At 42.4% G+C, this 27,880-nt stretch overlaps 1 protein-coding gene across 1 annotated transcript in view; it reads right to left on the bottom strand.

Annotated features, from left to right (window-relative positions):
• LOC124593912 (extracellular serine/threonine protein CG31145-like) overlaps positions 1 to 27,880 on the bottom strand; it is a 324,714-nt gene that overhangs the window by 26,884 nt on the left and 269,950 nt on the right. Inside the window, exon 8 of the mRNA XM_047132262.1 lies at positions 18,536 to 18,840. Within this exon, the coding sequence (XP_046988218.1) occupies positions 18,536 to 18,840 (305 nt within the window). The remainder of the gene's footprint in view (positions 1 to 18,535; positions 18,841 to 27,880) is intronic.

The following is a 27,880-nucleotide window of genomic DNA, read 5'->3' as shown; positions in this document are numbered from 1 at the left end:
GCCTTGCAACGACCTGTTTAGAAGAGATCTCCACCCCCTCGTACTCTTACGGATTTATGGACAGCCCTGCAGGATTCATGGTGTCAGTTCCCTGCAGCACTACTTCAGACATTAGTCGAGTCGATGCCACGTCGTATTGCGACACTTCTGCGTGCTCGCGGAGGCCCTACACGATATTAGGCAGGTCAACCTGTTTCTTAAGTTTTTCAGTGTACATTCGTTGCTGAAGTGTGGTAGGTGATGAGCGTATTCAGTAGTGCTGTATTAACTTGTAATTGTATCTGTTAGATAAAGTAAATGGTAAAGGACAGCTAGGATTAGTAAGATGCGTTTATTGAAAGGTTAAATGAACGTATATTTCGAAAAATGTTATTATTTTTGAAGAGAAGAAGTTTGAGGTAAGACTGCAGTACTGCGCAGATAGGAATGATTATTGTCAGTTAGTTAACTTGCACAGAGCTGAGAGAGAGACCACCCCACTTCCCTAAGTCATGCACAGACATATTAATTGATTAATCTGTTTGACTTTTATGTAAATGCTCTGTTAACATTGTACCTTTTTGTTAAGCATAGTATTTTTCGGACCAATGTTAAGTGTGAAGATCACACTTAAGTTTTACTCTGACTTTTTGAATACATACTTCATTCTAAAACCGGTGTCTTGGAATACCATATCACAGGAATAGTTACTCTCACCACCCCACTGTTTATCATTACGCCTTACCACATGCAACAGTTTGAATACCGGGTGATCAAAAAGTCAGTATAAATTTGAAAACTTAATAAACCACGGAATAGTGTAGATATAGAGGTAAAAATTGACACACATGCTTGGAATGACATGGGGTTTTATTAGAACCAAAAAACACACCATTTTGCTAGACGCGTGACAGATCTCTTGCGCTCGTTGTGTGGTGATAATCGTGTGCTCAGCCGCCACTTTCGTCATGCTTGGCCTCCCAGGTCCCCAGACTTCAGTCTGTGCGATTATTGGCTTTGGGGTACCTGAAGTCGCAAGTGTATCGTGATCGACCGACATTTCTAGGGATGCTGAAAGACAACATCCGACACCAATGCCTCATCATAACTCCGGACTTTCTTTACAGTGCTGTTCACATCATTAGTCCTCGACTACAACTATTGTTGAGGAATGATGGTGGACATATTGAGCATTTCCTGTAAAGAACGTCATCTTGGCTCTATTTTACTTTGTTATGCTAATTAGTGCTATTCTGATCAGATGAAGCGCCATCTGTCGGACATTTTTTGAATGTTTGTATTTTTTGGTTCTAATAAAACCCCATGTCATTCCAAGCATGTGTATCAATTTGTACCTCTCTATCTACATTATTCCGTGATTTATTCAGTTTTCAAATTTATACTGAGTTTTTGATCACCCTGTATGTATTCAAAAACCGAAATCTAGCTTAGCCGCTGCCTGCTTGGTGTTTGCTGCTGTGCTTTCGAGAAAGTTGCAACAATGTCGTCAAGACGCGAGGTAAGCAGAAATTTGGATTAGGGCCAGATAATTGTTATTCTTCAGTTGCACATTTAACATAAAGAGTAGTTGCATTCAGATCGGTTGCAGTTCACTTCATATTAGGTTCTCTTTAGTCTAAGTTCAGCATGCGAGTTTGTGGGCAAATAGTTTTTGATAATACGTAGAATTTTATAGTGTGGGGGATAAAGTTGGGCTAAATTTCATACAGAAACAAATATAGTGGGGAGGTTAAAACCGTACATAAAACTAGGGGTTACGCTGCTGTTGTATTATGCAATACAGCACAATGGAAACTGAAGGTGCTTGCTCGGAACATATTTGTCTAACGCATTTTGAACGATGCTTTTGAATTTTTTCCATTTGCGCTCCTCGTCTTCACACTATCTCGCACCGACACTTAGTGAAAAAAAAAAAAAAAAAATACGAGCTTACCGAGTATCGGGACAGATTTGTGACTGGATTCAAGAATTCCTCGCAACAGTACTCAACATGTTGCTCTTAAAGAAACAAAATTAACAGATGTTATTTCGGGATTACCCCAAAGAACTGTGATAGGGCCTTTACTGTTTACAATGAATATAATTGATCTAGTAGAAAGCGTCGGGCGTACTTTAAGGCTGATAGCAAATGATGCGGATGTCTGTAAGAAGGTAGCAATGCCGGAAGACAGTAATGAATTGCAGAAGGACCTACAAAGGTTTGATGAAAGGCACAGGGACTGGCAGCTGACCCTGAATGTAAATAAATATAACATACTGCGCACAGATAAGAAAATAAATCCACTATTGTGCAACAACACTACTGATGACAAATTGCTGGGAACAGTAACTACCATAAAATGTCTAGGAATATCTATCCGGAGCGACCTTAACTGGAATGAGCACATAAAACAAGTAGTAGAAAAAGAAGATGCCAGACTAAGATTCGTAGGGATTACCTTTAGGAAATGTAATTCATCCACTATAAAAGTGGTATACAAAGGCGCTTGTTCGACGGATTCTTGAGTACTGTTCACCAGTCTGAGACCCTTACCAGTGCAACTCGTATAAGAAATAGAGAAGATCCAAAGAAGAGCAGCGCGTTTCGTCACGAGATCTTTTAGACCGTGCGAAAGCTTTAAAGACAGGCTCATCAAACTCCAGTGGCAGACTCTAAAAGAGTGGCGTTTGCATCACGGAGAGGTTTACTATTGAAATTTCAGGACAATCCTTTCCGAGAAGAGTCGGACAACATGTTAGTTCCTCTCACACACATCTCCCGAAATGACCGCTACGAGAAAATTCTAGAAATTGGAGCTAGTAAAGAGGCTTTCCGACACTTTCTTCCCACGTGGCATTCGCGAATGGAACAAAGAAGAGAGTGATCAGTTAGTGGTACCAGAATTACCTTCTGCCACATACCGTCAGGTGGCTTGCGGAGTACTGACGTAGTAGGCTGTACAAAACTGCGCCTTAGAACGTGCACTCATAGTACCTTCTGGATATCATACTAACACATTTAACGAAATGTCTGGGGTGCCTCTCCTTAGCGAGCGCTTCAAAAACTCTGCGCGACAGTTCTATCAGAAAAATGTTCACGCCATTTACGCAAAAATTCCCTCTCTGGGCTATCAAGGACCGCGTGCGTGGGCAACGAAATGGACCGACCTACTGTGCACGTGGAGCGTTACTGCGCTACCTGGCCAGCACTAAATGACGGCGACAGCGATTAACTATTATAGCCCACCGCATTTGTTATGGCTGATGTTCCACGCTGTAGTCACTATCGGAGAAATACCGCTACGCGCTTGGTCTCCGCCAACATCTCGAAGTTCAGCATTTCTAGTCAGCAACAGCAACAAGCCAGTGTTCGGACTGAAGACCACAACAACCTCACAAGGACAAGGAACAGTACGAAACAGAGTGAGGTACAAAACAATAACACAGAAGACGACAGTGATAAACACCCGCAGTACAGAAAACTGCAAGGTTCGCAGGAGAGCTTCTGTAAAGTTTGGAAGGTAGGAGACGAGATACTGGCAGAAGTAAAGCTGTGAGTACCGGGCGTGAGTCGTGCTTCGGTAGCTCAGATGGTAGAGCACTTGCCCGCGAAAGGCAAAGGTCCCGAGTTCGAGTCTCGGTCGGGCACACAGTTTTAATCTGCCAGGAAGTTTCATATCAGCGCACACTCCGCTGCAGAGTGAAAATCTCATTCTGGACACGCAGTACACTTCAGATAGATAACGCTGACTGAAACCAAAAACGAATGATAACGTGCAGATGCCTTCCGCCTCCTACCGACTTCTACAGGTTCACGTCTCGGGAGCCGATTGACGAACGTACACTTAACAAACAGCCTACATCCCGGGTCCTGGCTTGGGTTCGTTTCAATTTGAGCTGTCCGCTCCACAGTCTGTCTAATAGAGGCATCGCGACTGAGTCTTCCTCCGGCGGCGTGCCCCTAAAGTGTAACTGACTTATTTAGGATTTAGAGCTGTATTTAAGCTAAAGGTTTAGTAAAGCAGCCTATTCCTGCGATTTCTTCACCTAAAGCTTGTTCTTTGGGGAGTTTGGCTTTTGATATGAATTTCAGTAGATAGTTTTTTCGATGTTAATTTTTTGCATATTAGTTTTTGTGAATGTGAAAGTCGACAATGTAAGGTACGGGGTACTTGATCGTTCTACGCAATAAAAACCACGATTATTCGTACAGAAACAATGATGTTAGGGAAAAATAAAACCGTACACGATTGTATTTGAAAAATAATTACGGAGTTATGCTTGTGTGATTGACAAAAGCACAAAATAAAAAGGAAAATTTGCAAAAGAAATGTGTATAAAGCAGATAAAAATCACATATCTATATCAAAAAAACGTTATAATATTATTAGTTATAAGAATAAACATGAAAAATATATGCAAGAAGCCTTGTGAAATCATTCCAAAGTAATGAACTAACTGCAACTCCTTTTCTATTAGTGAGAATATTTTTGTTAATTTTTAAAACTATTCTTAATTGTTAACATAATTGTTAACTGTTAATTGTTGATACAATTGTGAATTATTGAGCTGGGTTTGTCAGCCTGCCTTAGTGTCACTCTGGTTGATTAGCACGTTCTTTATCACAGTTGTGGTCGGCTGCGTAAGTATAAATAAAGCAAATGTATCATCACCCGGATGTTTCATTTATAAATACCAAAACCCGAAGACCTTTTTCGTGATTTTTAAGACTAGAATTTTCGTTTTGAAACTGAGTCTCCTCTAATGAGATGTACACTCAAACATACATATGGCGCCACCAACTTTTAGTGGCTGCAGCGAAATCTGAAGCACTTAACAAGATGATGTCGAGTTTCGTCAAATGTTGCATGTTTTGGTTATGGTTGGAATTTGGGGGGAACATTTCACCAGCAACGTTCCAACAGGTGGCTTTCTGTATATTGATGTCCTTTCACGAGTAATGATACCAGACGGTTTTAATTGTCATGCTACTACACAGACCAACATTCCACCCACTTTAGCAAGCAGTGTTCTTCAGGTATAATCAATGCAGCGTGAACGTGTCGTTGCCGAACATACACCACGCTGCAACATCGACCGAAATGTTGATTTATATTCCAGCATAAAATCGCGTTCACATATCCGGAAACGTTTACTGGAGATATTCGAGAGAGATATCACAGTGGAGTTCCGTTGGGCCACAAAGCGACGCTCTCTCCAAAAAGATGGAGCTATACAAAAGTCACCTCAGACCTCGGGGACACAAAATTAGTGTTGAAAGATCGCAAAAGAGATGGCTCACTGCTACTAAGAGGACAGCTGGAATGGGACAGAATCGACTGGAATGGAAGAAGTTTTCATTCAGTAGTGTGTGGAATGTTGAAGAAAAAGCAGACTAAGAATAACAAGTCTCTCAAAGACACAGCATATGCATAAAATATGAGTACATGCAAGCAGTAAAGAGTGGCACTGCTGAATGCTTGGTATTGCATTTTCATAATAAATTACGTTGGATGGAGCATTCTGCAAAATGCTAAAATTGCCTGAATAAATCTTTATTTTCAGTGCAAATGCAGTCAAGCATGAATGACATAAAAAAGAAGAATCTGTAGCATAATGTTTTATAGAGTAATTGATGTCAAAATTTACCGAGTCTAAAATCGAGATAATACGAGTTAAGAGTGGTGAAAATTTTAAAATTGTCCTGTAAAAGCGTTTTGAAGAATTGCGTATAGTATGTGTTGCTTCTTCGTACCTGCATTAATTAACTTCGTCGTATCTACAAAGTTCAGGGTGTAAATAATAACTATGTGCAACGTATCACAGTGGTGTGGGGGAAGTCTAGATGAACAACTTGGAATAACAAACTTGTGGCTATGAAGCCGTGAAACAATCTCAAACTTGCCAACCAAAGTCGCCTAAGATACAGATGTTAAATATCCCCTCGTCTTCTTGCGCCAACGGCTTTCGAAATAAGATACCTATGAGGGTAATGAAAGGAAAAACACTTTTGAACATGTTATCCAAATCTAATTACGTTTCCAATTCGATGTAAACCTATCCCACATAAGCACAGTGGTCTCATACTAAGAAGGCCAGAGAAACAAAACGCTTTAACTATGAATTTTACGATGCTAAAATTCACGACCTCTAAAAATGAGATTGACAGGAAGTGCAAAATGGTTACGGAGGAATAGCTAGAGGACAAATGTAAGAATGTAGACGCATATATCACTAGGCGAAAAGTAGATACTTCCTACAGGGAAATTAAAGAGACCTTTGGAGAAATTAGAAGCAGCTGTATGACCATCAAGAGCTCAGAAGGAAAACCAGTCCTAAGCAAAGAAAGGAAAGCTGAAAGGTTGAAGGCGTACACAGAGGGTTTGTACAAGCGGGACGAACTTGCAGGCAACATTATAGAATTGGAAGAGAATGTAGATGACGAGGATAAGGGAGAAATAACACTGCGAGAAGAATTTTACAGAGTGCTGAAAGACCTAAGTCGAAACAAGGACACGGAAGTAGATGACATTCCGTCAGTCCTATTTGATAGCCTTGGGAGAGCCAGCCATGACAAAACTCTTCCATGTGGTGTGCAGGAAGAATGAGACAGGTGAAATACCCTCACACTTCAAGAAGAGTGTTGTAATTCCAGTTCCAAAGAAAGCAGGTGCTGAACTATCAGTTTAATAATTGATGGTTGTAAAATATTAACACGAATTCTTTGCAGAAGAATGAAAAAAATGGTGGAAACCAACCTCGAGGAAGATCAGTTTGGATTCCGGAGAAATGTGGGTGCACCGAAGCAGTATCGACCTAACGACTTATTTTAGGTTGCCAGAATTTTTTAGACTTAGAGAAAGCTCTCTGAAATGCTGAAGGTAGCAACGTTGTGCGGAGTGGCCGCGCGGTTTGAGGCGTCATGTCACGGATTGCGCAGCCCCTCCCGCAGGAGGTTCGAGTCCTCCCTCGGCTATGGGTGCGTGTGTTGTTCTTAGCTAAGTTAGTTTAAGTCGTGTATAAGTCTAGCGACCGATGACCTCAGCAGTTTGTGCCCTTAGGCGATCACACACATTTAAACATTTTTCTGAAGTAGGGGTAAAATACAGGAACTGAAGCGTTATTTACACCTTGTACAGGAAGCGAGGGCAGTTTTGAGAGTCGAGGGCCATAAAAAGGCAGCAGTGATTGAGAAGGGAGTGAGACAGGGTTGTAGCCTATTCCAGATATTATTCAGTATGTAGGCTGAGCAAGCAGTAAAGGAAACAGAAAAAAATGTAGAAGAAATTAAAGTTTAAGGAGAAGAAATAAAAATTTAGGATTTGCCGATGACATTGTAATTTTATCAGAGGCAGCAAAGGACTTGGAAGAGCAGTTGAACGTAATGGACAGTGTCTTGAAAGATGGATACAAGATGAACATCAACAAAGGTAAAATAAGGATAATGAAATGTAGTAAAATTAAATCAGTGATGCTGCGCTAGTTAGACTAAGAAACGACACACTGAAAGCATAGATGAATTTTGCTATTTGGACAGCAAAATAACTGATGATGGCTGAAGTAGAGATGATACGAATTATAGACTGGTAATGGCGAGAAATGAAACTTCCTGGCAGATTAAAACTGTGTGCCCGACCGAGATTCGAACTCGGGACCTTTGCCTCTCGCGGGCAAGCGCTCTACCAACTGAGCTACCGAAGCACGACTCACGCCCGGTCTCACAGCTTTACTTCTGCCAGTATCTCGTCTCCTACCTTCCAAAGGTCCCGAAAGGCAAAGGTCCCGAGTTCGAATCTCGGTCGGGCACACAGTTTTAATCTGCCAGGAAGTTTCATATCAGCGCACACTCCGCTGCAGAGTGAAAATCTCATTCTGGAATGGCAAGAAATGATTTTCCGAAATTTGTTAGCATCGAATATAGACTTAAGTGTTGGGATGTTCTTTTCTGAAAGTATTTGTGTGGAGTGTAGAACTGTATGGTAGTGAAACATGGACGATATACAGTTTAGACAAGAAGAGAATAGAAGTTTTTGAAATGTGGTTCTACTGAAGAACGCTGAAGATTATTAGATGGGTAGATCATATAGCTAATGAGGACTTACTGAACGGAAACGGGGAGAAAATAAAATTCTGCCACAACCCGACTAGAAGAAGGGATCGATTGATAGGACACATTCTGAGACATCGAGGGATAATCAGTTTAGGATTGGAGGAAAGAGTGAATACCGTAAGCAGATTCTGAAGGATGTAAGTTGCGGTAGTTATTCTGAGATCAAGACGCTTGCACGTGATAGATGGGCATGGAGAGCTGCATCCAATCATCTTCGGACAGAAGGTCAAAACAACAAACAACTACAAAATTCAGGAAACTCTGAGGTAAAATTTATCCAAACGCCAGTTTTACCATTTATACGTGCTCGATTAAGCCGGTGGCGAAAACGGGCGTGAGTATATTCCAAAATCTAGCGAGGCGGAAATGTGATGTATCTTGGGCAGCTGTTGCAGGCTAATTTGAGGTTTGTTTCCTGGCTTGACAGATCACAAGTGTCTTATATAAAATTTTTCGCCTTGTCTTACCCTACCCTACTAAGTACGTTGTAAGTCGGAGTCGTCTACCACCCCTTGTACCCGTTTCAAACCAAAAGCCTAGTTCACAAAATGAATTCTACAGTTAACAACAATCTTAAAGGATTTTTTTTTGTCTAAAGGTGTCCCTATTGAATAATACACGTGTTTAAGGAATGACTAGCCAGTGAAAAGATACTACTAATTAAATACATTGTAAGTCCAATCATTGAAGTATGCGTTATTAGTAACATAAGATAAAATAAATTCTTTATAATATTCGTTTAACGTACGTCTTAAGTGCAGTAATATTAACAGTCTACAAGAATTACAACTGTAGGACATTTATTCTAGTGTCCAGATTTAAAAATGAAAGTGTGTTCTAGGTTGTTCATTTTTTGCATAACCTCCGTGACCAATTAATTAGGAGCTGTGGAAAGTACATTAAATTCAAGAGACTCAACATAATGTATGTACCATAAATTTTGAGTTTGTGTTGTACTCCCGTATATGAAAAGTTCCTCAATATTTATCCTTGGAATGTATTTAATTTCATATAGATGAGAAATGTGAAAACTTTGCTTACAAATAACAGAGTAATTGCAGCACCATTGTTCTATCCCTCAAAGTTCAGTCTATTTCGTGACAATTGACAACTCAGGTTTTCATAAATCAGGGAAAAAAACACAAAACATGAATATCCCGGAAAGCATACCAAAATGACATGAAAGTATGTTTTTAGCATAGCAGTTTCATAAAAACCCGATAATTTAGTGGAACTTGCAATCGAACTCAATATGTTAACCAGGATTTTCCCCACGACATTGCTAGGTATAAGAGTCACTGTATTAATTTCCACATTTACTGAGGCGTGCGGAGACGCTGAGAAAGAACCTAGAAGCACCTATGAAAATCAGTACGATTATCATTAAAAAGTGTCCTAAAACATGAAAGAAATTAGAACAGATAGGGGATGCAAATTTGTTTCATCGAAAAAGCAATAAATCGAACTGCAGATATGGCGAGTGCCGTCATACACCGAAGAATCTATTCGTAGCTTTGCATTTCACATACAAATGCTTTGTTGTGACTAAGCAATGGCATTTGCGTGTAATGAATTCTTTAACGCGTGAACATGGCGCTGAATAGCGCTATTCGGAGCGAAGCGACACGCATTTGGATGCGAGCCGACCACCAATAATCCATTACGTAAATCAGGAGCCGGTATCAAAGAACGCTAGAATTTTGCGCCCTACGATGACCCATTGAGTCGCATCATACATCGTACGATCCCGATTCGTTGGCACTGGCCCCGCAACGTACTATAAATGATCGCAGCAGATAACACAGACTATCTGAATTGTAAACTCTTTAACAAACGCAACGCCTGCTTCTGAAATATTACCTGCGATTAAAATTCATGGACCATCAGATTAGCACTGGAAACGGCCCTGTGAATAAGCCCGAACGACAACTCATAGTGTGCACACTTTTTTCCGCTAGTTACAACGTACTTTACCCGTGAGAGAGTGCGACAGTTTGTGTTGAAACAGCCATCTGTTTTCAAGAGATGTTTCATTTTGAATTTTTAGGTTTGGAGGAAGTTACATATTTAGACCCGAAAAATCGATAGAAAAAACTCACATGGCACTTGGCCGGACTATATCAGTTATACCCTCTCCCAAGGGAGATGGGAGTCACATCAAGGGAGGTTTTTGGTAAAAGACGAAGATAGTATTTTACAGTAATTTTCGAGTTAAAAACCTGAAACGCATTATTTAAGGTTTTGAAAGAAACCATCCGCACTGGCTATAGAATATTTTTTATTAAAAGTCACGACAGGTTTCGCGTCAACTGAAGACGCATCCTCGGGTGATAAAGATTCTTTTTACGAAGTCGTTGCCGAAAGGTAACTGCCTTAGAACCACTCATCATCATTCACGTCAAGTCGTAAACAAACAGCGCGCTAAAAGTTGTAGTCCGTATTTAAAACGAAGGGGATAGCAGAACCGCACCGCAAGCAGGGGGGTGATTGAGCGGCAGTTGGCAAAGTGTCAGGTTGCATAAATTTTTTAATTCGTTATCATTACTGTTTGTCAAAAGATACAGGTGTGTTACTTGAGACATGATTATCTATGAGTGACTTCATAACTCTCAAAGTGTATGAGTCAACTTCTGCTTTAGCTGCTAATGAGGACTTGGGGGCTGAGATGCGACCTCTAGGGTGGAACGCTGTTAACTTGGTACAGATTTTCGCTTCTAGATAGCCCTGAAACAGAGGTTTAATAGATTTTCTTATTCATTTGTAAATACTGTGCTGCATTTTTTATGAAATTACAGTCATTACTCCAGAAAAAGAAGGCTTTTACAGATACAAAAATATTTTCCAAGATACAACATTATGTGTATCTAGGAACAAATATTCTATTCAAATTTAAAATCGTTGCAATCGATAAAACCCTAGCCTATCTGTTGCGTTACTACTCTACTACACACCAATAATTATCAGGTGAAATCAGATTAAGCGGCAGTGTTATCAAAAACCACTTAGAAGTTAAGTACTTTCAGAAGCTAACATAAATTTTCTCTTTCAGCACAGATAAAATTGTTAAGAAAGTAAATAAACTCAGTTCATTTGCAAGTACCACATGTTACACGGTGAAAGACCTTCTTCTATGTCGAGGTACCAGTGCGTCTGTTTATCTTCGACATTGTGAAAAACGTCTACTCTACTGCAGGCTCCAATGTTTCCGTATTTTTGGAGGGGGCAGTATGAACAAAATAAGGAAAAAATGTGCAGCGAATATGGGCTCTACAATGCATCGTTACGAGCCGTGGGTACCTCTTCGGAATCTTGTTTTGGTTCATACTACCACCTTTCAAAATATGGAAAGCGGAGAACTTACGTTAGAAGAGGTTAATTTAACAGTATCGAAGAGGCGCTCTAGCTGTTCATGTGTCTTAGAGCCCATATCTACTGAGACTTTTTTGCTTCTAGTATTGTATACTTTCAACTGTATGCGTTTAAGCCATTAATTATAATAAACCTTGTATTTATAGCACTTAACCCTTTGGCTAACAGATTCATTTCAAAAACATTAATGTATGGTTATTTTAATTAATTTCTAAGACAGAAGTAATATTATGAAAAGAATATTTTCTGCAGTTTAGTTTACCAAGTCATTCGGGGGTGGGCGTGGGGGCCTAGGACAGACAGAATTATCCATGCACTATGTGATCAAATGTATCCGGACACCCCTAAAACATATGTTTTTCATATTAGGTGCTGTGTGCTGTCAGCTACTGCCAGGTACTCCATATTAGCGACCTCAGTAGTCATTAGACATCCTGCGAGAGCAGAATGGGGCCCTCCGCGGTACTCACAGAATTCGAATGTGGTCATGTGATTGGGTGTCACTTGCGTCATACGCCTGTGGGCGAGATTTCCACACTCCTAAATGTCCCTAGGTCCACTGTTTCCGACGTGATAGTGAAGTGGAAACGTGAAGGGTAACGTACAGCACAAAAGCATACAGGCTGACCTCGTCTGTTGACTGACAGAGACCGCCGTCAGTTGAAGAGGGTCGTAATGTGTAATAGGTCGACATCTATCCAGATCATCACACAGGAATTCCAAACTGCATCAGGATCCACTGCAAGTACTACGACAGGAGGTGAGAAAACTTGGATTTCATGGTCTAGCGGCTGCTCATAAGCCACACATCACGCCGGTAGATGCCAAACGAGGCCTCGTTGGTACAAGGAGCGTAAACATTGGACGACTGAACAGTGGAAAAACGTTGTGTGGAGTGATGAATCACGGTAGGCAATGTGGCGATCCGATGGCAGGGTGTGGGTATGGAAAATGCTCGGTGAACGTCATCTGCCAGCTTGTGTAGTGCCGACAGTAAAATTCCGAGGCGTGTTTTTCATGGAGGGGGCTTGCACCCCTTGTTGTTTCGCGTGACGCTATCTCAGCACAGGCCTACATTGATGTTTTAAGCACCTTCCTGCTTCCCACTGTTGTAGAGCGATTCGGGGATGGCGATTGCACCTTTCAACATGATCGAGCACCTGTTCATAACACACGGCCTATGGCGCAGTGGTTACACTACAATAACATCGCTGTAATGGACTGACCTGAATCCTATAGAACATCTCTGGGTTGCTTTGGACTTCGTGCCAGGCCTCACCGACCGACATCGATACCTCTCCTCAGAAATGAAGACAAATAGCAAACAAAGATAACCAAGTAAAAGCAAACAAAACAAAAGAGAGAAAAACAAAACACGATCAACTATGACCCGCCTCCACGAGGCGGGACACGGGCAACGGTGCGATCGGATGCGGGAACTGGTGTGGAGGTTCAGCCATATCGCGCCCATATACCGAGCGCAGGGGGCTAAGTGGTCAATAAAGACCCACCTTATGCAATTAGATGGTGGGTCGTAAAATCAGGGCGGCAAGTGAAAAAAAGAAAAAACTTCTCCTCAGTGCAGCACTCCGTGAAGAATGGGCCGTCATTCCCCAAGAAACCTTCCAGCACCTTATTGAGTGGAAGCTGTCATCAAGGCTAAGGGTGCGCCAACACCATATCGAATTCCAGCATTGCCGATGGAGGGCTCCACGAACTTGTAAGTCATTTTCAGCCAGGCGTCCGGATACTTTTGATCACATAATATCAGTACCTCAATGGTGTCAGAAGACAACTGCGCAAAACCTGCGAGACGAACTGAAAACAGACACACATCAGTGGACAGAGTATCTCTTCATGTTTATAACTCACACTACAGGTTCTCAAGATGGGCGTCGTTTGTGTGTGGCGAGGGTCAATGTGAGAGGGCAAGTAATTTACACAATGTGTCCGGAGAGGTGTGAAGCCAGCCCGCCTTACGAATCCTGTAATTGAGTGCGAACTATTTCGGTGTGACAATACGGCGACGCGGGTTAACTGTGAAACTTAGAACAGCCCAACCTACAGGCTCCGTCTGTGATAGTAAGAACTCTGCTAATCATTAGTAGGCTTCCCTTTACCTGTGGGACACTGATACACAGCAATAAGAAGCAAGAGATTCCAACTGGTTCTGTGATAACCTATCGTGGAACACATGCACTGATCAGCCGAAACATTATGACCACTGCCCACCGCGATGTTGGATGCAGCCTGGTGGCGTTGAGGGCACGTGACGTGGTAACAAAAGTATGTAAGCAGGCATGGACGAGGTATCACCCTTGCGAAGATATGGGCTGCAAATGGCGAAGTCCATTCAGATAAGCGACTTTGACAGAGGGCAGATTATTATTAAGCAGAGCCTATGAACGAGTATCTGGAAAACGGTGAAGCTCGTCGAATGTTCACGTGCTACTGTCGTGAGCATCTACCGAAAGAGGTAGAAGGACAGAGAAACTACCACTAGACGCCAAATGGTTGGACGTCCACGACTCTTGACAGAATGTGGTGTCCGGAGGCTTGTCTCCTCTGTAAACTAGAATAGAAGGTGATCTTGGCATCTCTGCCGCAAGAGCACGACGCTGGTGCACGCACAAGTGTTTCAGAACACACCTTTCATCGTACATTGTTGAACATGGAGCTCCACAGCAGACAACCCCTAGGTGTTCAGATACTGACCCAACGACATCTTCAGTTATGATTGCAGCGGTCACGGAGCCAACAGGATTCGACGGTAGATCAATGGGAACGTGTCGGTTCTTCGGGGTGAATCACATTTTTGCTACAATAGGTCGATGGTCGTCTCCGTTATCGAGGTGAACGGCGACTCGAAACGTTCAGCGCGCACGGGCGCAGGCTGGTGGGAGCAGTATTATGCAATGGGAGACGTTCTATCGCGCTTGCATGGGACCTCTAGTAGTAATCGAAGACACGCTAACAGCAGCGAACGACCTGCATCTCTTAAAGTTTGATGTCTTCCCCGAAGGCGATATAATCTTTCAGCAATATAATTGCCCTTATCTCTTAGCTATAACCATGCTACTGTGGTTTGAGGAACATTGTAATGAACTCATGTTGATGGTGACCAAATTCGCCTGATGTAAATCCTATTGAACCCATCTGGGTCGCTATAGTGCGCCATCACAGCGCACGCAAATCAATGACCTGTTATTTACGCGAATTACATGACCTATGGGTAGACGTCTAACGCTACAGACCTCCACAAATCTATCAACAAACTGTCGGATCCGTGATACACAGATATTTCGTTCCAAAGACGGAGAAACAAGCTATTATGCATGTAGTCGTAACGTGTCGGTTCATCAATGCATGTACCGTTGTTAGTCAAAGGGTTAAATGGTTAAATTTGTAGAACGGGAAATGCTGTGCGTAACAAAAAGGCATGTCTAACGACAACGAAAACGGTAGGAAACGTTGGGAAATGATTAAGACGGTTTGTTCAAAAAAATGGTTCAAATGGCTCTAAGCACTATGGGACTTAACATCTGAGGTCATCAGTCCCCTAGACGTAGAACTACTTAAACCTAACTAACCTAAGGACATCACACACATCCATGCCCGAGGCAGGATTCGAAGCTGCGACCGTACCAGCCGCGTGGTTCCAAACTGAAGAGCCTGGAACCGCTCGACCACAGCGGCCGGCAAGACGGTTTGTAGTTGCGCATTGCTTCAGGCGATGATGAAATCAGTCACTGGACCGAAGTACCGCCGTAGGTACACTATCCTCTGCTAACAACATCTACATCTACACAGATACACCGCAAGTAGAGCGAGGGAAAAAAGTCTGTCTGTATGCCTCTGTATGAGCCTTAATTTCTCGTATGTTATCTTCGAGGTCCTTACGCGCCATGTATGTTGGCGCCAGTAGATTCGTTCAGCAGTCAGCTTCAGATGCCGGTTCTCTAAACTTTCTCACCAGTGTTTCTCGAAAAGAACGTCGCCTTCCCTCCAGGGATTCCCATTTGAGTCCCCGGAGCATCTGCGCTACACCTAAGTGTTTTTAGAACCTATCGGTAACAAATCTAGCAGCCTGGCTCTGAATTACTTCGATGTCTTCCTTCAATTCGACCTGGTACGGATCCCAAACACTCGACCAGTACTCAAGAACAGGTCACACCAGCGCCCTACCTGTGGTCTCCTTTACAGGTGAACCACTCTTTCCTAAAATTCTCCCAATAAACCGAAGTCGACCATTCTCGCCGGCCGGGGTGGCGGAGCGGTTCTAGGCGCTACAGTGTGGAACCGCGCGACCGCTACGGTCGCAGGCTCGAATCCTGCCTCGGGCATGGATGTGTGTGATGTCCTTAGGTTGGTTAGGTTTAAGTACTTCTAAGTTCTAGGGGTCTGATGACCTCAGAAGTTAAGTCCCATAGTACTCAGAGTCATTTCTTTCGACCATTGCCGGCCGAAGTGGCCGCGCGGTTCTGGCGCTGCAGTCTGGAACCGGGAGACCGCTACGGTCGCAGGTTCGAATCCTGCCTCGGGCATGGATGTGTGTGATGTCCTTAGGTTTAACTAGTTCTAAGTTCTAGGGGACTAATGACCTCAGCAGTTGAGTCCCATAGTGCTCAGAGCCATTTGAACCATTTTTTTTCGACCATTCGCGTTTCCCAGCACAGCTCTCACATGCTCGTTCCACCTCATATCGCTTTGCAACGTTATGCCCAGGTATTTAAATGACTTAACTGCTTCAAGCAGGACACTAGTAATATTGTATCCGAATATTACAGGTTTGATCTTCATACCCACATCCGCATTAACTTACATTTCCTACATTTAGGGCTAGCTGCCAATCTTCATGCCAACTGGAAATTTTGTCTAAGTCGTCTGCAGTCACTCAACTTCGACGTCCGCCCCCATAGGTGAGTGGTCAGCGTGACGGATAGCCGTCCTACGGACCCGGGTTCGATTCCCGGCTCAGGGATTCTCCACTCAGGGACTGGGTGTTGCGCTGTCTTCATGATCATTTCATCCCCATCCGGCGCGCAGTTTGCCCAATGTGCCGTCAAATGTAATAGCACCTGCACCAAGGCGGCTGGACCTGCCCCGCAAGGGGCCTCCCGGCCGATGACGCCGAACGCTCAATTGCATTTCGAGTCATCTTCGACACTTTACCGTACACCACGGCATTATCAGCAAACAACCGCAAACTGGTGCCCACCCTGACCACCAAATCATTTATGTGTCCAGAGAACAACAGCGGTCCTATCACACTTTTCTGGGGCACACAAGACGCTACCCGGGTCTCTTATGAACAGTCGTCGTCGAGGACAACGTACTGGGTTCTATTATTTAAGAAGTCGTCAACCCACTCACATATCTGTGAACTTATTCCATACGCTCTTACCTCCGTTACTGGGGGTCCGGAAGTCTAGAATTACTCAATCTACCTGTTGCCCTTCATCTATAGTTCTCAGTATATCACGTGAGAAAAGGGCAAGCTGAGTTTCGCATGAGAGATGCTTTCTAAAACCATGGTTATTCGTGGAAATAAGCTCCTCAGTCTCAAGAAAGTTTATGATATTCGAACTGAGAATACACTACTGGCCATTAAAATTGCTACACCACGAAGATGACGTGCTACAGACGCGAAATTTAACCAACAGTAACAAGACGCTGTGGTATGCAAATGATTAGCTTTTCAGAGCATTCACACAAGGCTGGCGCCGGTGGCGACACCTACAACGTGCTGACGTGAGGAAAGTTTCCAACCGACTTCTCATACACAAACAGCAGTTGACCGGCGTTGCCTTGTGAAATGTTGTTGTGATGCCTCGTGTAACGTGGAGAAATGCGAACCATCACTTTTCCAACTTTGATAAATGTCGGATTGTAGCCTATCGCGATTGCGGTTTATCGTATCGCGACATTGCTGCTCGCGTTGGTCGAGATCCAATGACTGTTAGCAGAATATAGAATCGGTGGGTTCAGGAGGGTAACACGGAACGCCATGCTGGATCCCAACGGCCTCGTATCACTAGCAGTCGAGATGACAGGCATCGTATCCGCATGGCTGTAATGGATCGTGCAGCCACGTCTCGATCCCTGAGTCAGCAGATGGTGACGTTTGCAAGACAGCAACCACCTGCACGAACAGTTCGACGACGCTTGCAGCAGCGTGGACTATCAGCTCGAAGACCATGGCTGCGATTACCCTTGACGCTGTATCACAGACAGGAGCGCCTGCGATGGTGTACTCAACGACGAACGTGGGTGAACGAATGGCAAAACGTCACTTTTTCGGATGAATCCAGGTTCTGTTTACAGCATCATGATGGTCGCATCCGTGTTTGGCGACATCGCGGTGAACGCACATTGGAAGCGTGTATTCGTCATTGCCATATTGGCGTATCACCCGGCGTGATGGTATGGTGTGCCATTGGTTACACGTCTCAGTCACCTCTTGTTCGCATTGACGGCACATTGAACAGTGGAAGTTACATTTCAGATGTATTACGACCCGTGGCTCTACCCTTCATTCGATCCCTGCGAAACCGTACATTTCAGCAGGATAATGCACGACCGCAAGTTGCAGGTCCTGTACGGGCCTTTCTGGATACAGAAAATGTTCGACTGCTGCCCTGGCAGATCTCTCACCAACTGAAAACGTCTGGTCAATGGTGGCCGAGCAACTGGCTCGTCACAATACGCCAGTCACTACTCTTGATGAACTGTGGTATCGTGTTGATTCTGCATGGGCAGCTATACATGTACACGCCATCCAAGCTCTGTTTGACTCAATGCCCAGGCGTATCAAGGCAGTTATTACGGCCAGAGGTGGTTGTTCTGGGAACTGAGTTCTCAGGATCTATGCACCCAAATTGCGTGAAAATGTAATCACATGTCAGTTCTAGTATAATATATTTGTCCTATGAATACGGGTTTATCATCTGCATTTCTTCTTGGTGTAGCAATTCTAATGGCCAGCAGTGTATATTCAAGGATTGTGCAGCACACAGGGGTTGCGGACACTGGTGCGTCCTGCTTTAGGGAGCAGGCAGCGGCCGGCCGGCTACTCACCGTTCTCCCACTGGGCCTTCCGGCGCTTGTGGTAGGAGCGGCGCCAGGGGTGCCTCCACACTTTGCGCGGCGCGACCGCCTTGTCGGGCAGGAAGGCGGCGAAGCTGCCCTCCAGCGTGTCCGGGTTGCCGCAGATGGCGTGCGCCGTGTCGCAGTAGTACGAGCAGCGCCCGTGGAAGCACAGGTTGTCCGACGGCGACACGAAGAACGTCTTGAGCAGCTCCCCGTCCGCCAGCTCGTACAGCTCGCTCGTCATGTTCAGCACGCGCCCCGACACCGGCATCGCCCTCCGGAAGCCCAGCAGTCTGCCGACACGTCACACACTCACTCATTCACACAGTCATAGGTCAAAACCAGTTTTACAAATACGAGGGTTTCCCAGAAAGTAATGGATCGTATTTTTTCTTCGACAGTTCTTTATTGAACATAATGAGAACTACACACGCGAAAGAATAGTGTTTTATCTACACATCCTATTTTTCCACGTAATCTCCGTCCTGTTCTGTGGACTTCCTCCAGCACGAATCAAGGGCGTGTATGCCCTGTCGGTACCAATCCTTGTCCTGGTGGTGGAGACAGTGCTTCACTGTGTGAATCACCCCGTCATCGTCCTCAAAATGCCTTCCACGAACGACATCCATTAATGACCCAAACAAGTGGAAGTCCGAGGTGGCTAAGTCGGGTGTGTCAAGTCTCAGGACATCTCCTCAAAGTACTGGTAATAAAGGAAATTTGGTAGAGAGTGGACAATGGTAAGTGATTTGCTGATCTTTGTTGAAAGGCTAGATATTCTTCGACAATTCTTTATTGAACATAATGAGAACTACACACACGAAAGAATAGTGTTTTATCTACACGCCCTATTTTTCCGAACCGCCTAATGATGACCTCACCCTCCGTGCCCAGCGACTAACTGTATTTCTGTCGATAGCAGATGCTCCATGGACTTTGCACAAGCGTTTGTGATTATTCCCACAGGTTCTTTCCCTGCAATGAGAAATTCAATGACACTGCGTTGCTTGTAACGTACTTCACCTACAGACACCATTTTGAAGCTGTCCTGCAGCTACGCTATCTGTCGGAAGTGACAGATACTTTGCGCAGTCACTCAGAAGACTTCAAATTATACATACGTAATGTTTCCCATTCGTAGCATCGTTTTCGGCTGAGGAAAAAAACGCTGTGCATTACTTTCTGGGCAATTCTCGTACGTTGGCTTTCGTGACCGGTTCAGTCTCATTAAAATTCTTCGGCGTGTACTGCCGAGTCGTCTTATAAAATAGTTGAGGCCACATTCTCGCTCAAATGACCAAACAACAGGCAAAGTTGGGATTTTTTTTTGAGACAATGAAAAGACATACAAAGCACCTTTTTAGGGATTAATATTGATCACACTTTGAACTTTATTTTAGATTTTCAATACATAAATAAAGGCGGCCGTAATTATAGTTTGATCAAGGGAATGCGAGTCTGAAGCACGCAGACTGCGTGCATTGTCGTCACTCAGGAGTTATCTGAAATAAAAAATGGATAACATCAGTTGATACTAGATTAAATTTATGGGAGCTTATACCTAATCACAATGAAATAAACTTAAATTTAACTATATAGTGCTAACTCAAACTTTGAGTTCGAGTTTTGGTGGTTTTGCTCACTCTTCATTGCTTTACAAAAAATATTTGATACTAGCAACTTTAATATATTATAGGTATAAGATCCCAAGAAAAGTGTTTACTTTTCAAGGGTCAAAGATAGAAGTTAATAGGATGAACCGTTTTTACTTTATGCTGCATACACTTTTGACAAACCGTTTCTCTAGAAAAAACATTTTTAAAGTTTAGGGGAAACTTTTATATGTATTATTAGTTCAAGTTGCATAAAAACCACATGTTATTAATATATTTTTGATGTCGGTGAAAACAAATCTGTAGTTAGATGAAAATGGAAAATCCAATATGGTGGCCCAAAAGTTATGTTTGAAAAAAATTTTGATCACAAAAAGTATTTTCCTTACTTTTAGTCAGTAATTCCAGGGTCATATATCAAGCCCACCTCTAACTCGAATTCTTCCTGCAGAGCACTTTCCTCGTTCTTTTTGGCGATGAAAGTCGACCTGGCTGGACTGTACATAGTCCTTGTATACACCCTCTAAAGGTCTCTCTAATTTTCCTGTGAGCAGTATCTGCCTTACCCCTTGTGATACATGCCCCTACATCCTTACATTTGTCCTCTAGCCATGCCTGCTTAGCCATTTTGCACTTCCTGTAGATCTCATTTTTGAGGCGAGGCTTGGCTAGCATCTGCATTTGTGTTCAATCATGCGTTTCCCGCAGTGTTTCCATATTTTTGTTCATCCTCTGTGCATCAAATCAGTCTTCGGACAGGCAACAACTAAAAGAACAACGCACCCAAAAACTTTACGTATCCAGCATTATTACTCAGTTTTATCACTTACAATCTCGTGAGATGATTTTTTTTTGATTAGTATTAAAGTTACCGATGTGAGGTGTCCCTTGCTTTCACCCAACGTGGTTTTCCAAAATAGTATTCCTTTTACCAAGACAAATATCTCTCTGTCGGCTGCAGAAATGTATCTGCTTAGAAGGGTAAGGGCGCCTGGAAGTAGAGGACTGCATTCTGCCGGCTACAGGGCTGACAAGAGCCGCAAAGGCGGCGGTGCCACACGGAGAGGAGGGAAGTCGCTACAAAGCGCTCCTCCGCCTGTTCGCTGCAGTCCTCCTACAGCGCTAGAGGCCGTTGTCGGGATGCGGGCTCCGGGACGTATTTCAGGAGCGCATTTCAGTAATTACATCTGGCCACCGGGTCTCGGAAATTGTACCCTTTGTATGAGTCATTTTTAGATACTAGCAGAAAGCGCTGTTTCTGCAACCGGGCTTTGAGACGAGAATCCGAGCAATAAAAACTATCGGTAAAAGGATATTAGCGGAAAAAGACACATTCTGTGTAGCACGCCTTATAATGAGTCACCCTCCTCTAACATTACCTTTTTTTTGTAGAAATAAAATAGTATACGTGGTTATACTATTGATTCTTACATAGCTTAAAATTATCTCAGCTGTTTCACTAAAAGAATTCATATGACTTTGTATACGATGTATTATATTTCAGGCTAAAATGTATTAAAAAAATCAATGTGTTACAATCGATATGTACTAACCGTTAAAATTACTCTTCTTTGAAAAATAACTGAAATTAAAAAATTTTGGCATACTTAAAATTCATATTATTAATTGCACACTCTAATGCTACTTATTAAATTTATTTCTGGATTTCTTTATGAAATAATGATATAATTTGATAAAATTCTTCTCCTGTCGAGAAAGTTGGTAAACCCTTTTGCTTTGTAAACTCTTTGGAAATTGTGAGTACGGCAGAATGCAAGTAGTGGTGGCCATGCCTCTGATGGAAGTAGACGTGTTTCCAAACTTGTCAACAACAATGTAATTTTTGTTGTGATACAAGTGAAAATTGTAAAGTAGGTGTGATTTAGAAGAATGGGATAAAAGTATAAGAAAATCATAGCAACAGGCAAATCTTCGTCAGTTATTTAGTCATCAAGAACCTACAAAATCGAAATTTTAGATGCAACAGTGTACCCCTAGACAAGACTTTGAGCCATCAGCAAAATCAACAAGAAGAGAAAATCAAGATAAGTAAAAAGTTCTCCTTTTTCACATCTTACGCCTCTCGAAGCTTTGAAAATTTGTGCAAAGACAAAGAATTTTAATTGTGATGTGTGGGAGGGTAAGATTACAACCTCCATATTTATTTATGTCACATCGTAACTCCTCTCAAAAATCATATTGTGATGCAGTTCTTGTTGTGTCCGTGCTTGTTACGATAATGGGATGAGAAGTTCCGCCCTATGCAAGACACCTTTTTTTCTGTTTTGTTTGACTCATACATGTTTCAGCACTTTTGTGCTATCATCAATAGGTTTAATTTTTTTAACTGTAAAATTGTTGTTACATATTAACATTTGAGGTGTTTAACATTATGTCAAAGTTCCATTTATAGCTTAATTGGCGAAAAGTGGATGTATGCATTAGTTTCCCCAATTAATGTATAAATGGAACTTTGACATAATGTTATAAACAACACAAATGTTAATATGTAACAATAATTTTACAGTTGAAAATAAAAATTTAACCTACTGATGATAGCACAAAAGCGCTGAAACATGTATGGGCGAAACAAAACAGAAAAAGGTGTCTTGCATAAGGCGGAATTTCTGATCCCATCCTCTCAAAAATTTTCACATAAAATTCCTCTCTTACTGACATTAACAGGAAAGTGAAGGAAATTAATTCATAGATCTGATAAAATCAAGTTTTCCTGAAGACATTTGAGACTCACCTTCATTGACGAGAATGATGGAAACTGAAGAAGGGGAAAATAAGCTGAAGATATGAATTGGAGTTTGTATTATGGAGGGCTTCGGACGAGGATAGTCCATGTATCTACGTTTGCTATAATGCTGTAGTGGTGTAACGGCTAGCATACGTCCTCAGTAAACAATAATACCCAAGTTTCAGCCATGTCACAAATTTTAATTCATTTCTTCAGCTCCCATCATTATCGCAGAAATAAGTTCAGTCTGAAGATACTGCATAACAGGAAGTCAAACACTGTCACTTCTTTATTTTATTGGATGACCAGTTTCACCATTTCAGGGTTCCGTACCCTTACAGGCTCACTTGCCCGTCTGTCTATCTTTCCGTCCGGCTGTTAAAAACCCTTTTCCTCATGAACCGGTAGATGTATCAAGTTGAAATTTATGTCACCCACGAACGTCTACAGTTCCCTGGTGGTGTAAAAAATTTAAGTTTCGAAGTCTATGCAATCAAAAGATTCGGTCATTTATTTAACATATTCTAATACTCGCAAAACTCACTCATCAAAACCTATAGGGTACTTCCCGTTAAACTAGAACCATGAAATTTGGCGAGAAGCAAGGTTTCCAGTACAAGTAAAGGGAAAAAAATCAGAAAGTTGTTAATCTGTAATTATATCACACGATAAAATACAGGGTTATTACAAATGATTGAAGCGATTTCACAGCTCTACAATAACTTTATTATTTGAGATATTTTCACAATGCTTTGCACACACATATAAAAACTCAAAAAGTTTTTTTAGGCATTCACAAATGTTCGATATGTGCCCCTTTAGTGATTCGGCAGACATCAAGCTGATAATCAAGTTCCTCCCACACTCGGTGCAGCATGTCCCCATCAATGAGTTCGAAAGCATCGTTGATGCGAGCTCGCAGTTCTGGCACGTTTCTTGGTAGAGGAGGTTTAAACACTGAATCTTTCACATAACCCCACAGAAAGAAATCGCATGGGGTTAAGTCGGGAGCGCGTGGAGGCCATGACATGAATTGCTGATCCTGATCTCCACCACGACCGATCCATTGGTTTTCCAATCTCCTGTTTAAGAAATGCCGAACATCATGATGTAAGTGCGGTGGAGCACCATCCTGTTGAAAGATGAAGTCGGCGCTGTCGGTCTCCAGTTGTGGCATGAGCCAATTTTCCAGCATGTCCAGATACACGTGTCCTGTAACATTTTTTTCGCAGAAGAAAAAGGGGCCGTAAACTTTAACCGTGAGATTGCACAAAACACGTTAACTTTTGGTGAATTGCGAATTTGCTGCACGAATGCGTGAGGATTCTCTACCGCCCAGATTCGCACATTGTGTCTGTTCACTTCACCACTAAGAAAAAATGTTGCTTCATCACTGAAAACAAGTTTCGCACTGAACGCATCCTCTTACATGAGCTGTTGCAACCGCGCCGAAAATTCAAAGCGTTTGACTTTGTCATCGGGTGTCAGGGCTTCTAGCAATTGTAAACGGTAAGGCTTCTGCTTTAGCCTTTTCCGTAAGATTTTCCAAACCGTCGGCTGTGGTACGTTTAGCTCCCTGCTTGCTTTATTCGTCGACTTCCGGGGGCTACGCGTGAAACTTGCTCGCACGCGTTCAACCGTTTCTTCGCTCACTACAGGCCGACCCGTTGATTTCCCCTTACAGAGGCATCCAGAAGCTTTAAACTGCGCATACCATCGCCGAATGGAGTTAGCAGTTGGTGGATCTTTGTTGAACTTCGTCCTGAAGTGTCGTTGCACTGTTATGACTGACTGATGTGAGTGCATTTCAAGCACGACATAACGCTTTTTCGGCTCCTGTCGCCATTTTGTCTCACTGCGCTCTCGAGCGCTCTGGCGGCAGAAACCTGAAGTGCGGCTTGAGCCGAACAAAACTTTATGAGTTTTTCTACGTATCTGTAGTGTGTCGTTACCATATGTCAATGAATGGAGCTACAGTGAATTTATGAAATCGCTTCAATCATTTGTAATAGCCCTGTGTTTCTTTGTCATTTGCTATCAGACGTCAGACTTGAAATTAGATCATTCTCCAAAGTCTTCGAATTCCTGGGACGGATATGTCGCCAGTATCAATGTCAATACCTGGCAAAAATCGTCAAGATTGTCAATACGCGAAATGGATGATCCATATACATAATGAAGTTTTCACAGAACCCTCAGTGCGCCAGTCGTACTCGCACTTGGCAGACTTCTTTTTTGTTGTCCTCAGTTCCTTTAATTACTAAAAACGAAAGAAAAGGGGGCACTGTAGCCACAGAGGTAGTAATAAAGTGACACAAAATACATAAAAAACACAGCTGCAGTAAGTAAAATTTTTAAAAATTGAAAAAAGTCTAATATTTTGTGGAATGAATTTCTCTTACAGTAAGAAATAAATCAGATTAGAGAAACATTTGACGCGCCTTTGAATGATGTTCCAAATCATGTGCAATAGATGAGATGCTCATACGTTAGTGGCAAAAGTAAGAGTACTGCGTGAAATTCCACGAGACAAATGTCCTCTAGTACTGTTCAAAATTATAAGATTCTAGGTTAAATTGAACGTTAAATTCTCAGTCAGCACTTCATTTGCTGCACACGAATTCGAGGATCATTCAAAGGTACGCCTAATGTTCCTCTAATCCATTGTATATCTCACTTTTAGGCAAATCGGTTCACAAAACATTTGACGGTATTTTTTTATTTTGAAGTTTTGTTCAGTAAGAATGAAATATAGAATATTTAAATACTGATCTATATCCTATTATAATCTAGAATATATGGATCAAAAGCGGGCAGAGCAGTGCCACTTTATGCTGTGATTTAGTATTTCTTGACACTTCATTTACGTAGCTGACAGCAGCTGTTCCTGAAATATTTCAATTTTCTTGGAAATCAGTAATAAAGTTTTTCCTAATCACCCTAATTAATTTCATCCAATCACATCTTTCTTTCGCAAAACTAGATCTCACGCTGATCAGTTTGACACTCCAGGATAGAAAGTTCTCGGTAGTTTTGCCGGATAAGATTCTGATAAAATCCCAAGCTCTCGATGACTGCCTCTATCATCATCCTCAGGGGCTAACTCTGATTGTCGTGAAACTTGCAAACATGTTTCACGACAGTCAGACAGTCAATGAAAGCTTGAAGTTTTATGCGATTTTTACACGGTAAGTTTACCGAGAACTTTCTATCCAAGGACTCGGTCGCGAAAGAAGTCGTGGTGATATTTAATATATGATTCGTCCATTTCGCAATCCTCATATGACTATGAAAATTCGAAATTTTCCCTCTCACTAATTAAGTTTTTGTTAATTACCGTGATTACTTTTAGGCAGCTAATTATTTGTCTGCGAAAGCAGCTATATTTACATAACTACTCTGCAATTCACACTTAAGTGCGTGGCAGAGGGTTCCTTGCACCCCTTTCAGACTATTCTATACCGTTCCAATCTCTAATAGTGTGTAGGAAGCATGAACACTTAAATTTTTCTGTACAAGGTCTGTTTTCTCTTGTTTTATTTTGATGATCATTTCTCGCTATGTAGGTTGGCAACATTAAAATATTTTTACATGCAGAGGAGAAAGTTGGTGATCTAAATTTCGAGAAAAGACCTCGCCGCAACGAAAAACGCCATTTTTTTAATGACTGCCATCCCAGTTCGCTTATCATATCTTCGACACTCTCTCTCCTATACAAAACGAACTACTCTTCTCTAGACTTTTTCGAGATCCTCCGTCAGTTCTATCTAGTAAGCTTCTCATATAGCACAGCAGAACTGTAGCAGGGGACGAACAAGCGTAGTGTAGGCAGTCTCTTTGTTCGGCCAATGAAACGTAGTCTTTGGTTTGCCTTCCCCACGACATTGTCTATGTGGTCGTTCAAATTTAAATTTTTCGTATTTGTAATTCCTAGGTATTCCGGCTTTTTAATTTGTGTGATTTATCATGTAATCGAGATTTAACAGATTTCTTTTTGTACGCGTGTGGTTGACCTCACACTTTTCCTTGTCGAAATACAATTGCCACTTTCGGCAACAGTCAGATACCGTGTCTAAGCAGACCTTAGGCTGGTCAGTATGATACCCCTTTTTTCAATTTCCCACTCTTCGTTTGACTATGAAAATACACACCAAATTGGTATAATTTCTAGAGAGTCTTGGTTTGGGTGCGTTCCTACATTTGGCCAATAAAACAACATGAAGCAAATCAAATCGAATTACTGCAAAGTTTGTTTGTTTGAATAATTTTCATTGCCAGCACTTTACAGGATTGTTATGATGAACCAGCTACAACAATAATGCGAGCGGGCGATTGCCCGAGAGAGGTGGCTCTCTGCAACAATCGGGAGCCCTGCCATCAATCTACACGTTAAGATGTCTGCCGCTTGGCAGTAGTCCGACCTCACGACGTGTCGCTCGGCCCTTTATTCTGACATGTGACATACGACAAGGGCCTCCGAACAGTCGGATTTGTAACTGCTTTGAATGAAATGGTCTGTCATTGCTGTTGTCAGCTTAGAGGAGCTGTCAGCTCCTAATACTGCCTCTGCGCCAAAACTGTTTCTCAATGGAACTGTCTCTCAATGAACTGAGTTACGTACTGCTAAATCTCCGCGCTGGATTTGCGCGGGGTTCATAACTCTTAATACCTGCTTCATTACACCGTGGAGTATCATACAAGAAGGCTTTCACGACCGGATGTTTCAGCTGCCGAGAATTCTTCCGGGTTGTGTGGCCGTGTTCCACGGAACACTTCTACCCCTGACGTTTCGTCCTAAGCTACGTTGGACATCTTCGGAGGTGCTCCTGGTTATGGTGAGTCTTGTCGACTGACGAATCGGACGTCGTAGAACGGCCTAAATACTGTGGAAAGTGGGCGTGGTCTGGATTTTACACGATAGCAGAGATAAACCTAGCCAAGGATAAAATACACTCCTGGAAATTGAAATAAGAA

Source organism: Schistocerca americana, chromosome 2 (genome assembly GCF_021461395.2).
Source record: "Schistocerca americana isolate TAMUIC-IGC-003095 chromosome 2, iqSchAmer2.1, whole genome shotgun sequence".
Lineage (NCBI taxonomy): Eukaryota > Metazoa > Arthropoda > Insecta > Orthoptera > Acrididae > Schistocerca > Schistocerca americana.
This window is presented reverse-complemented; position numbering and strand designations above follow the sequence as displayed.